Source organism: Podarcis muralis, chromosome 3, assembly GCF_964188315.1.
Source record: "Podarcis muralis chromosome 3, rPodMur119.hap1.1, whole genome shotgun sequence".
NCBI lineage: Eukaryota > Metazoa > Chordata > Lepidosauria > Squamata > Lacertidae > Podarcis > Podarcis muralis.
This window is the reverse complement of record NC_135657.1, coordinates 27,737,045-27,750,773: the sequence shown is the minus strand read 5'-3', so window position 1 is coordinate 27,750,773 and position 13,729 is coordinate 27,737,045. Positions and strand designations below refer to the sequence as shown.

Sequence of the window (13,729 nt, the reverse complement as noted above, 5' to 3'; positions counted from 1 at the left end):
GCTTTCTGGTTTGTTTACCTGCTGGAAAAGAGGAAGCACAGGTTCACAAAGCCTGTGTATACTCTAGTTTATTAAGCCAGTGAAAACCAGGCAACAAGTTTAAACTTGACTTGTGAATCATGGTTTCCCTAAACAGTGGTTTGTTGTTACATCTGTGCCTTGGCTTAATCCTAGTTGGTTGTGTTGCTTAACACCCACTGCCCATGTGGTTCTAGTGCATGTTCCCTTCATCAAGATCAAGGGACAGTGCAAGTGGATGGAACACATGTGTAAGTTACTTTTGTACTGTTTTATTGTTGTTAGCCGCCCTGAGCCCGGCTTCGGCTGGGGAGGGCGGGATATAAATAAAATTTATTATTATTATTATAAGTCAGGGTTTGGTCATATAAATATGGCTGCACCTTATCTTTGTGGTTTGTTGGGACATTCAGCAAGTCAAAGTTAGCCAAAGCATGGTTTTAGCACTATGACCAAACCCAGCCCAGATGAGAGACTGGAGAAAACTCATCAGCTCAGCAACCAGTCAGATTTATCTGTAAGTGGCCTACTTCTCATAATACGGCCTAGTAATGGAAAGAAATTGGTGAATGGGTTTGTTGTCAGGAGCTTGTTGTTTCAAAGAAACTTTCAGCTCTGCCTCTCTAGTAACAAAGGAAATACTGGTGCTAAAAGATGCTGTGTGATGTATGGCATTTTTAAAGCTGTTAAAAGGCTCTTAACAGGTCTATAAAATATTTGCCTCCTCCTCCTGCTTCTTCAGAAATTTTTACTTTAGTATTTATCTCCTTGGTTTATACTGAATTTCCTCCCCTTTAAAACACAAGTTATTAATTATTTCTGAGATGTCAGTACCCAGCTCCCCCTCCAGCTATTAAAAATGTACATGCTTGGTAGTTTTATTATTTAGCATTGAGCAACTTGTACAAAAAGAACCCTGCAAATCAATCAAATTGGACACGAAAATTCATAGCTTTATCATGTCATATCATAGCTTTTTCGTGTTCATTTTCTGCATAAATTGGAGGGTGGAGCTAAAGAGTATAACAAATATCAAGTTTTTGTTCCAGGTAGTCTTCGGAATTTTGCACTAGGTGATGGAGTGAAATTGATCCAGCTCATGCACTGCTGGGTAATTTCTTTGTTAAGTCTTTCTATCCGTAAGAAGAAACAATACCTCAGGAGTTATGTAAGTAGCAAGGACAGATCAAATGTTGAAGGTCAGTGCTTCAGCATTTACAACAATCTATTCATATATGTAAAATATATTGCAATAAACTCTGAATACCAAATACATTGTTAGAATTTTGCAAAGAGGTAAAATTTGGTGAACAGAATACAAAGCAAAATTGATGGATGGAGGGATCAATTATGAATTAAGGTGTTCAACTTTAATTATTCTTATATTTAAAAGGGAATGCTGCCAGAGGTCATGTGTGCACTACAAATTTGGTGGGGAAATTATATTTCTCCCCCATTTTCCATAATCATAAGCAAAAATCATGATGGAAAAGCAGCAAGGCAGAGGGAGGGAGCAAACTGTTGGTCTCCCGTTCTCCTCACCTTTCGTAATCAAATCACTTTGTGAATAATGTGATCAGTCCAGAATTATCTCAGGTCAAGTGGGCATTCCCAGGATGAGCTGCATTTAGTTCCCTCATTTTCTTACCTGAGCCTATTGTATGATTTGACATCACCAGAGATTGTTGTTGTTTAGTTGTTTAGTCGTGTCCAACTCTTCGTGACCAGAGCACGCCAGGCACTCCTGTCTTCCACTGCCTCCCACAGTTTGGTCAAACTCATGTTGGTAGCTTTGACAACACTGTACAACCATCTCGTCCTCTGTCATTCCCTTCTCCTTGTGCCCTCCATCTTTCCCAACATCAGGGTCTTTTCCAGGGAGTCTTCTCTTCTCATGAGGTGGCCAAAGTATTGGAGCCTCAGCTTCACGATCTGTCCTTCCAGTGAGCACTCAGGGCTGATTTCTTTAAGAATGGAGAGGTTTGATCTACTTGCAGTCCATGGGACTCTCAAGAGTCTCCTCCAGCACCATAATTCAAAAGCATCAATTCTTTGGCGATCAGCCTTCTTTATGGTCCAGCTCTCACTTCCATACAGCACTACTGGGAAAACCATGGCTTTAACTATACAGACCTTTGTTGGCAAGGTAATGTCTCTGCTTTTTAAGATGCTGTCTAGTTTGCCATCACCTTTCTCCCAAGGAGAAGGCATCTTTTAATTTCGTGACTGCTATCACCATCTGCAGTGATCATGGAGCCCAAGAAAGTAAAATCTCTCACTGCCTCCATTTTTCCCCCTTCTATTTGCCAGCTCTCACTTCCATACATCACTATTGGGAAAACCATAGCTTTAACTAACTATACCTTTGTTGGCAGAAATTACTCTGTTTTAGAGATGGTTTCCACTCACCTTGAAAGCCAAGTAAATTCCAAGTAAATAAGTGAGAAGGGGGATGTCTATAGATGACTCAAGTCATTATCCTTCTTGCTTCTTTACTGTGAATTGGCCATTGCTGCTAGCAGATGTCTCTCTGTGCAAAAACTCTATCCTCAACTTCCCATCCATTGGTATAGTGGAGGAGGAATGCAGGGGAGTGCAACACTGGGATTTTTTTAAAAAATAGTGCAGAACCAGTGACATCACCTTCTACGCCACAACCAGATTCTGAAATGCCCACCCCAGCCATGTGTGCCTGTCTCCATGGCTATATTTGAAGAGCCATTCTATATTTGGTCTATGTTTCAGTACCCTTTCTTTTATTGATTTTGGTTCTCCCAGCTGCTTTTTGTTTCACCGTTTCGCTTATTCTGCCACTTTTATGCTCTTCATTTCTTTTTCTGTTTTATTTTTGGGTTACATTTTTATTATAAGCCATCTTGGCAGCTGGCATTATATGCATTTCCCTACACATTTCCCCCCTGTAAAAAATATGCATTTCTGTATTTTATTTTTTTAATACCACATCCCAAAATTTAGAGTGGTATGTGGTATGCAATCCAGTCTCATTTCTAGGTAAGTATGGAAGCTATGAATTAGGCCAGTTTATGTGTTTCTTTATTCTTATATTTATATCCCCCCCTTTTCTTCAAGGACCTCAAGGTGGCATATATCTTCTCTCTTTCCCCACTTTATCATTTCAACAATCCTGTAAGGTAGGCTCTGTTGGGACATTTGAACCCTGGTTTTGCATCTAGTCCAGCACTCTAACTACAACACCACACTGCCTTTAAAATGTGGACTAGTTGTGTTACTGGGCCACCTGACAAATGAACCGAGGAACATATACAAATATTGTGATAGTTGATTGGTTCTAAAACATTGCACCTTAGGAGCCCTACTGATGGAGTTCGGGTTTTTTATATAAAAAAACCCTGTGAGATAATATATTATTCAGATCCTGGGTCTTTTGGTGTACAACACTGTTCTTGGTGTGAGCCTGATTGACCCAGGGCCTTTTTGGTGGCAGTCTCCCATTTGTGGAATGCCCTCCCTCGTGAGGGGCATCTGTCTCCCACATGACTAAGTCTAATAAGGAATTTAAAAACATTCCTGTTTACTCAGGCATTCAATGGCCGAAAGACACTGTTCTCAGCAACATTGAGACCACCGGTTGAAGGGATGTTAGCTGCTTTTGGAAAGTAGTAAACTTTTAAAGATTATATATATATATTGTTGTTACCATTTTATTACTATTACTATTATTATTATTAATGTCTTTACCAGCCTGGGCTTCTTTGGAAAGAAAGGCAGGATATAAATTGAGTAAATAATATTGAGGAATTCAGCCCCTTCGTGTGATTAGAATCTGTTCCGGCCCTGTCACCTGAGGCACTTCAACAGTCATGGCTCCCCTCAGTGAAGCCTGAGAATTCTCGTTTGTTAAGGTTGCTGCCCTCGCCGAACTATAATTCCCAACACCCTTAATAAATGATAGTTCCCAGGATTCTCCATGGCTGTTAAAGTGGTGCGATTTTAAACACACGGTGTGGGTGTGAGCAGGGAAACCTGACTTATTTGGTGGTGGGGTTCCCCTCCCCCCAGGGGGGGCTGATACTGAAGTATTGCTTTCCTCTGGTGGGAAAGAAGCTTTGTCTGCCATTTTGACAACTACGAAGATTCTGCGGCTGAAGCAGCAGGTGAAACACAGGGAATGGAAACCCCTGAACACAAAGGAAGGGAATAAGAACCAATTTGTTGCCACTGGCTGTATTAAATATTTTATGCTTTGAATTTGAGCAACAATGCGAGAGTATGCTGACACACTGCTTTTCCCTCACACACATGAAGCGTGTTGAGAGAGAGAGAGAGAGAGAGAGGAAAACAACAGCAACATAACCTCTCCCCCCCCAACCCCCATTGGTGTTGACGGCATATTCTACGCTGCTGCTTTAAAATTAGATATGCACTGTTGTGTCCTGAGTGCTTCAGACTCACCCCCCCTGCCCCCCCCCCCCGCTGCGATTAAGAGTCCTGCATGTAAGCATGAGGAGAGCAGACAGTTTCCTGGCATCCCACTTAAAGTGCTTACTGTCTGAGATACTTTACCTGGGAACCTGAGTGTTCCTTCCACAGCGCCTCCTGCCAAGGCCTGTTTACTAAGAATTACTGGGGGTAACTCCACGGTTGCCAGGCAACGGGAACTAGTGTTCCTGCCATTTGAACCAATTGTCAAACCGAAGGTTTGAGCAGTCGTCTCTTTGAAATGCAATAAATAACAACAACAACTCAACTTACCTATCAATAACAATTACACGGTATTGTGTGTATATATATATATATGTATATGCGCCAAGTTATCTATCTATAGTATCGGAAAGAGCACAGACATTTGCTAGGAAAAGGGTCACGCAGGACAGATGGTGATATGTTTTTAATCAGCTTTGCTGAGAGCTAAAAGGAGCTGCGTGAAATGGACAATCGGGGTAAGATGCAAAGTGCTTTGCAAACTTAAAGTTGTGTGTGTATGTGTGTTTAACCTTAGAGTATCTTTTCAAAAATGTGCCATGTGTTTATATACTTCTAAATGCCATGTTTAAATTACTTTGCATGCTAAGAAGGTGGGTTTTTTTGTTTTTGCTTGCAGTTGTTGGCATTGCGTGAGTTAAAGGTCTCTGCACTTCAAAGATAGAATTGTAAAGCTGTGGCTCTATGTAGCTCAACTATAGAAAACTCTGTGGCTGAAATAAAATACATGGTCCACATGCAAATACAGAATTTGAAGTTTCAGATAGTTGTGCCAAAATAATTCTTAAAAAATTCCTGTATGTGCCAAATTTATTTTTTTTAAAATTCCTGTATTGTGGGCTTCATGCTTCACATATGCATTTCCCCATCAAAGTTACTTTGTGATTATAATTCTTCCTTATATCTAGTTCTGCATTTTGCTTAGGTATTATACAACTTCATTTATGTGGGGTTATTTAAATCCAGAAGATAAGAAGCTCAGACAAGGGAGAATCATATTCATATGCCATTACAGTGATAAAATAGATTTTCTATTGCATCTGATGTCTCTCCTCCCCAGCAGATGTAGGTCAGTCTGGCCTTAGGTATATGCCTGATTATGTACAAAGCACCCATTTCCCTTATACATTGTTTTTCTGTTGGCTTTCAGGTGTTAACCACTTTCCACGTGTCTGCGGCTGGTTATGAGACGGGCGACACCCTCAGGATTTCAGATTAAGATGAAATGCTGCGTCATCTCTAAACCAGGCTACCCAAGGGCATTGCCACTGATGCAGTCATCATTACTTATTTAGGGATGCCTTATCAAGAGGAGACCTTCCTGTAAACATGATTTGCCTGGCTCTTCCCTTGCACTGTGGTTTCTTGTTCCATGCCATTGAAACATTCATAATGGCTCATTATACATCTTTACCCCTGGCCAGCTCTCAGGGGCACTTCCCAAGACTTGAAAACGTGGGTTCTTTCAAAAACATTTCCATTGTGCCAACCCAGGCTACCTGTGGGCTGCCAGACCGGAGTGCTTTTTGTCAAAGCTCTGCTGCTGTCGAAAGTATCCTCTCCTGTACCCAGCAGTTTTGCATTCAGGAGTGCCCATACAGATCATCACCTGCCCCTTATGCTGCCATGCTCTCAAAAGGTCAGGGTGCCTGCATCACAAAAGACAAGAATGACCTGCATCCTGGATCACTGAGCAACTCATCAAGCTTTATTTTTCATAACCTAAAGGGTTGCTTTTCCACTCCCCACGCTCGGAAGCTTGGGGCATCATTTACCTTAATAGTGTGGTTGAAACCTGAGAAAGAAGGTGTAATGTAAGTAGCTGGCAGGTGTTGACTTTATCTGTAAAATCAGTCATAGTAGTAGCATACAAAGTTACTGTTCAGGTGTATATAAAATGGATGTGACAACCTGATCCTTACTCTGAACATATTACAATTCTAGTCTGGCTGCACTGGCATCCAAAATGTTCCCACTTTCCAGGGAAAATTCAAAGTACTGCTTTTTACCTATAGAACTTTGCTTAGCTTGGTGCCCTGCTACCAAGTGGATGCCTTTTCCATTATGTGCTTACTTGAACCTTGAGGTCATTAAAAAAGGACTGCCAAATACCCTCTCTGACAGAAGTACAGCCATAAGGGAGAGGGCCTTTTCAGCAGTGGCCCCTCCCCTATGAAGCACTCTTCCTAGAGAGATCCACCTAGTGCCAGTGTTATCATATTTTTGGCACCAGGCAAAGATGTGTCTTTTCTTCCTGGCATTTCATTTTACCTTTTTGCCCACTGCTGGTATTTGCTGTTGGGATATTTTATGGTGATCTTGCTGTCATGGGATTTAATATAGGATTGCCTTTAGCTTTGCTTATTATTTTTCAGGTTTAATAGTTTATTTTCTATTTGTTCTGTACTCCTGTTGTGAGTTACCATAACAACATTTTTTTTAGTATATGATGATGAATAAACAAAGATTGGTGATAATGATTATGATGATAATTTGGTACAGCCCTACTTGGACTCCAGCACTTTGGACTACATTTGGGAATCACATGTTTGATGGCTTCACCATGGAAAATGTTTTCTGTCTGTGGAAAACGAATATGGTTAGAAGTGTTGTAGCCTAGCATTTTCTGTTTTCTGTGTGCAGAGCTTTTAACATCCATGTGGTTTCCCTCCCAATTGCATTTTGAAGTGGGGGTCTATTCTACAAGGTAAACATGGAGCTGTATTGCCATATAAAATTTGCAAATGCACACAATGTCACTTTCTAGGTGCAGCAATATAAGGGAAGACTTGCTATGCTCCGTGTCAATTGCAATCCCAATTTACAAGTTTATTACCAAATGTTTGGCAGGAAAGGAGTCAGTATAGCTGGGTTTATGGCAGCCAAAAGGGATGGAATCTTAGAGTCTCATATCCATTACTTCTCCCCTCCAATGGCATACATTTCCTTAAGAGGCTCATTTCTTTACTATGCAACATATAATCTATTACACAGAAGGTGGCATATGCCATTGTTATATTGTATCTACCAGGTATGTGCACCAGCCACAAGATTCACCTTGTATCTACAGTTGCAATGTTGTGAAGCAAGCTAACCTGTTTTGGATCTACTTGGTGACCTTCCAGTTTAACCCGATACCAAAGTGACAGCCTGTAGGTCCACAAGGTGATGCCAGGGCAACATCATTGCCCCAGTTCATACCACCAGAACAATTTCATACCTCATTTGCATCATGACAGAACAATGGCAAATCTACCCTATTGCATTTAAGTATTGTGTTTCTTGTTCATGGCGGTTTTTCAGATTGAGAAACCATCTTCAATGTCATGCCTCTCTTTGAAAGACTGAAATGATTCAAGAGCTCAAGTGCCCACAGAGACCATCCATTGATTCAGTAGAATCTGATGGTCCACAATGACTGAAGCCACTGAAGAATACAAATATGATCAGCAGAAAGCACTGCCCTTTCAGTTTCTAGATTGGCAGTGGGCACATGGCAGGACATCTCCCATGTGGTACAGTTATTTATTTATTACCTAACATGTTTGTTATCCCACATTTCAGGAAGTATTACCAAGGTGGTCTACGTTCTTCAAAAAGAAGTAACTTCTTGGAGAGCAGCTATAAATTAATACTAGAGAGGAAAACAAAATTCCCAACAAGAAATGATGCAATTATTCTGGATTTTATTTTAAAGTGTTACACATCAAGGTCACTTCCCTTGCTAAAGTCATGACACATGTAGGGGTCCACATGTGGGGGTGTTTGTTTTTAGATAAGCAAAATTAATAAACCCTGGATTATCCAATTATTGTTTATCCAGGAACTGGGTAAATCCAGTTCATAAATATTTTCCTACTTGGCTGTGTCTTCTATCAAATATTTGTTAACGAAAAACTAACATGTTTACATGCAAACAGAATTGGCAATATGTTAAGAAATGCATTTTTAGTAAACTTGCAGACTGCATGTTTGGCTTTAAAGATTCTGTTGACAAATACTGATGGGATCAAAATCATTACCGAAAGGGAGTAATGGTCCAACTCTATTTATCTTATCAGATTAAAAGTGTGTTAGTCACAAATCTGTCAACGGGCATAACCATAACTGTATCCAGTTTAAAGCAATGTGACGAGACTTAGGAGCAACTAGTATTAAGCCATTTTTTGGCATGTTGTGGCTTATAACTTTGAACTAATGCAACAGTGTTTCCCCCCCCAAAAAACCACACACACACACACACACACACACACACACACACACACGTTCTAATGTATTTCAATGTTTGTTATTGATATAAGTATTGCTTATAAGAACACGATCATGTATAAAGTAGGTTATAATTTTATCATCTTTAGAGCAGCAAAAGATTCTGCCATGAACATGCCATTCTAACTGAATACAACTGAATTTAGCGGCAAGGCCCAACCCTACCATTTTAATGCCAAAAATGATAGTTGCTGAGGCCAGGGAGCAGTTTGCAAGGTTTTGGAGGTCAGCGCTGCTTGCAACCACACTTGCTCAGCCTAAACATGTCTGCATACTACTACTCCATATTCAGGGAAAGAATAACTGGGAGGATTCTAGCTCAAATGTTCCTACTGCAACCCTGGCTTTCAGGTCAGGCTGTTTTCAGTCCACTAAAACTGGTCTGAAATGCAAAGGACCCAAGTATGGGCAACATATAGGCCAGTCTACGTAGCTGAGTGTTCACGCAAAGCAAGGCGGATTCTCCTGAAGACCACAGTACGAGAGGAAATGATTGCATTTCTATTCCCTGCCTGCTGTGTTCATGACAATACCCACAGCCCAAACTGATGCAAATTTTACATCTTGTCATTTGACCTTTAGGAGGGCATTCTACCCTGTACAGTGAGTGAAAATAGGGCTGGATCTAGACATATCAAAGAAGTGCTTCGGTTTAAAGTGTTGTAAATTTAAACAGGGAAAACAGGTAGAGAAAAACGGGACACCACATCACCATCTGGTGGCACAATGTTATATCGCATATACAACACATATAAATCGCGTTTTCTTTACCATTCTAGCTGAGTCCTAGGACTGCCCTTCAGTGGGTTATCATGATTAAGACCATGCTACAGAAACCATTGCAATGAAAAAGGAACTGAGGCCTGCTTTGCTCCATGCATTTCTGATATTCTGCACATGTACAAAATCCTGTCAGGTTCTATGCATGCACAAAAATACAAAGGCATTGATGAAACATCAGTGGTGTAACCCAACTCTACATTTGGTAGCAATGGTGGCCTGCATTGGGCACCATGCACTTCCACTTGCCACAGATGATTATGTTTAATTTGCATTACCCCAAGTGAAAACCTAACCCAAGGAGAGAGGCATTTGCCTGCAAAACACGGCATCGCTTCTCCCGCTTCTTCCTGTGGCTTTTGTAATACAGCTCAGCTACTCCTCTGGAAGTTGACCTTTGACTTTCCTTCTTTATTGTTTCCAAAGGTGTATGGTGGAGAAAGCTGTTGATGGGCAGACTGTGTTCAAGCTTACAGTCTCTGAGAAAGAGACCATGTTTTATTATCGCACTGCAAATGGGCTGCAGCCACCGATAAAAGTAATGACACTGGGGAGAATTCTTGTGAAGGAATGGAATCATCTTAGCGTGCAGGTGAGTGAAATGACAACACACACACATTTAGCATGGGTAAAGTCTTGAATTGTATGATTGGGGCATAGCTGACCAAACACCAAAGAGGCAGAGTTCAGGTTAAAATATATTGCTATATACTGGTATATATTATTGTAAAAGGGTAGATCCTGTCAGGCTAACCTTTCAGAGTTTTTAAAAAATAAAGCATTGATTAGTATATGTATAGGAAGTTAGAGTTTCAAAAAGCATTTGATAAAGCAATTCACCCAAAACTCCTGAGTATGCTTAACCATCAATGGATAAAACAGATCCATTTATGGACCAGTACCTAGTGAAAAAACAAGAAGCAGAGAGTAGGAATGAATGAATAGTTCTCAAAACAGAGGAATGTAAGTGGAGTCCCCCTAAGAATCAGATTTGGGTCCTGAGCTTTTTAACTTGTTCATGAATGATGCAGATTTAGGGGCAAGCAGTGAGATGGTCACATTTGCTGGTGATGCCAACTTGTTCAAGGTGGTTAGGTTAATCTAAAAAAGGAATGTAAGTGGTGTAGGGATGATTGCTGGGTGCGGAGCACACTCCCCACCAGCAGGCAGCCTCAGCTACCTGCACGCGTGACCTTCGGATGTGGAGCACACTCCCCCTCACAGACAAAGCCACAGCTTTGTGGTGTCCTGTCTATAACCTTTATCTCTGAGACCTTTGTCTCCATCATACACTGTGCAAGGGGAAAATGACGCAGTGGAAAAGGGTGCCAAAATAACTATGTACCACTCCACGATCTCGGGACTGGAAGATGTGTAAAGGTCACAGCCCAAAATGTATCTGCCTGGGTTTGCATATTGTGTCAATAAAAGGAGCCTCCACAGAGCTGCCCGGCAGCTTGCTTGCAGCTCACCTGCATTATCAATTCCTGCCTCATGTCCTTCACTTCATCTGGCGCCCAACGTGGGGCTCAAACCCACGCCCCTGAGATCAAGAGTCTCATGCTCTATCGACTGAGCTAGCCGGGCTCTGGGCTTGCAGTAAAGGTAAACGGAATAGTTCAGCTAACGTTTTTAGCTTTTTACCGGGTCTGTAAGCAAAGCATTGGTTGCCAAGTTACCAGAGTGCATCCGCCCTCTTATTTCCTGCAGAGAGAGGCCCATGCACATGGATGTGGTTTACCACAAAAACTTACAGCATGCTGGCTGATTAGATACAGCAAAGAGAGAAAAAAAATTCAATAAATGTTCATCTATTTGAGGTGTGTTTTGAGCTATTGGCAATTGATGAATCAATCGATAGACAAATTGTGAGTCCAGCACCAATTTGAAGGGTGTGGCTGGAAAGAACTGGAAAACTAAAATCGAAGCAGCAATTTCCGTTTATTGAGGCAAGGGAAATGGGTTGAGGTGGAGTGAATTTAACACAGAACTCTGCAGTTCCAGGAAGTTGGTATGTCAGCGCCTCCCTCCCCCGAAAACAGAGGAATGTAAGTGGAGTCCCCCTAAGAATCAGATTTGGGTCCTGAGCTTTTTAACTTGTTCATGAATGATGCAGGTTTAGGGGCAAGCAGTGAGATGGTCACATTTGCTGGTGATGCCAACTTGTTCAAGGTGGTTAGGTTAATCTAAAAAAGGAATGTAAGTGGCTGGTTGGCCACTGTGAGAATATGATGCTGGACTAGATGGGCCATTCGCCTGATCCATCAAGCTCTTCTTAACTAATAATGGGATGCCTGTCAAAGAGGATATCAGTACTATCAGGGTATTGGCAATCTGTATAATTTAGAACATTGCATTTTACTCACACAAATACACCAGCACTTTTCTACTTATGTGATGTCTAATTTATTTGAAGTATAACTTTTATGTGAACAGTTCTTTCTGTACTGGATTGAGCTAATGGTGCGATTACTATGCAATCCCTGTATATGATACTTCTTAAACCCAGGATGCTATTCATCCATCCCCAATGTCTAAAGTTTACATGTTGTTTGCTTGTTTATTCATTTATTTGATGATGCAAATGGTACTTCCAACTACAAGTACTTTGTATAAGAGACTACATGTTCTAAATGAGGGGTTCGTGACCTTTTGGAGCCGGTGGGTACAATTGAAATCTTGAGGAAGTGCTATGGGCACTACTCACAAAATGTCTGCTGTGGGAGTGTCACATAACACAAAATGGCTGCCATGGGGACATGTAGAAGAGGCCAATCCAGTGTAAACAGGAACTGAGTAGGAAGAGCAAACAGTTCCTCATGCATGATGGGTTTTGAGGTGATATTACTGAGACCTTTCATGAGCACTATAGGAGGTACTGGCAGACATGTTGTGACTGACAGCTATTCTGAAACAATATAAATCCTTTGTTAACCTTTTCAGCAATTGTGTGCAGCAGTTTTCTTTATGTCAGAATTATTTTTGATAATTTCTTGAAAAACCAATTCCTACCTTTTATTATTCCTCCCTCCTTTGGTTCTCTCTATTTCTTCTTCTTGATGTACCAGCAAATTGGTGTGAATAAAATGTTTGGCTGTTGGATTAAAAGCAGTGACCTTAAGGCCAGGCTAATGAACTTTGCATGCAGAAGATGTTACATTTATGCTATTACTGTCAACCACACCTTGTGGACCGAAAAGTTGCTAAATTCTGGGATTTTGCAGTGAAAATGAGGTCACATTTTCTTAAATGATTAGGATGCAACAGTGTCTTCTGTGCCAATCCTGGTCTTAAACAGAGGTTGCAGTGAGACCTGTCATGAAATGCTTGGAGTTTCCAAATTGTCCAGCCGAGCTTACTTGATTATTTATTTAAAGCATTTTTATCCCAATTTTCAGCTCATAAAAGAATGTTGCTGGAGTAGTGTACAAATGGCAGCTATAAGAAAGTCCCTGCCTTCAGGATTTAAACCTAAAAGACACAACACAAAAGGGAAAACAATTGGAGGGAAGGAGGGAAAAGGCAAAATTCAATGATGCTTTCTTAGCTATAGAATTCTTGTAATGACCAGCTGGAGTAAAGTACAAGAAGAAGAGCTACTGGTAGGCCCCACAGTCCCATCTCTTTCACTTTCCTATAGTCAGATGGAAGAGCTGCTCAGACTTAATACACACAGATGTCAGGGATGGTGCTGAGGAGGGCTGCACTGAGGAGGAATGGTAGGAGCCTCCCCCCCTGGTCCTGATCAGGATCCTGAATCTTCCCAGGAGCAGGAGGACAGTGTAGATTTGGAACAGTGGTTTGCAGAGGGACATAGTTCAGAAGGCAGAAGCTGGGAAATACTGGATGGGGGAACAACTAGGAGAAGAAGCACTGGGAGAGAGAGAGAGCTAACAGATTCACTGTCTCTGGAAAACATTCATCCACCCCAGTGTTTCCCAACCTTTTCTGGGCAAAGGCACATTTGTTTCATGAAAAAAATCTCGAGGCACACCACCATTACAGCCCCGTGACGTCAGCGCGCAGCGTCACGCCGGGAGGGACATGAATTGCTAGCAAATTACATAATCACCTCCTTGAGGGCTGGCTCATCTTCTCCGAAGGCAGAACCCCATTAATTAACAGCATAGACTCACACCATAGCCAAGACGAGGGGGGAAAACCTCAGTCATGCACAGTCATGCACATGTGGGGGCTA

The 13,729-nt window shown here is 41.4% G+C and overlaps 1 protein-coding gene and 1 non-coding gene across 2 annotated transcripts in view; one reads left to right on the top strand and one right to left on the bottom strand.

The window, feature by feature from the left end:
• Positions 1-4,486: 4,486 nt before the first annotated feature.
• The window catches only part of USH2A (usherin), a 433,394-nt gene continuing 424,151 nt past the window's right edge, over positions 4,487-13,729 (top strand). Inside the window, exons 1-3 of the mRNA XM_028724645.2 lie at positions 4,487-4,940; positions 5,633-6,296; positions 9,958-10,123. Of these exons, the coding sequence (XP_028580478.2) occupies positions 5,812-6,296; positions 9,958-10,123 (651 nt within the window). The 5' untranslated portion in view covers positions 4,487-4,940; positions 5,633-5,811. The remainder of the gene's footprint in view (positions 4,941-5,632; positions 6,297-9,957; positions 10,124-13,729) is intronic.
• Positions 11,046-11,118, bottom strand: TRNAK-CUU (transfer RNA lysine (anticodon CUU)). The gene has a single exon. It is a non-coding gene; the product is annotated as a tRNA-Lys (tRNA).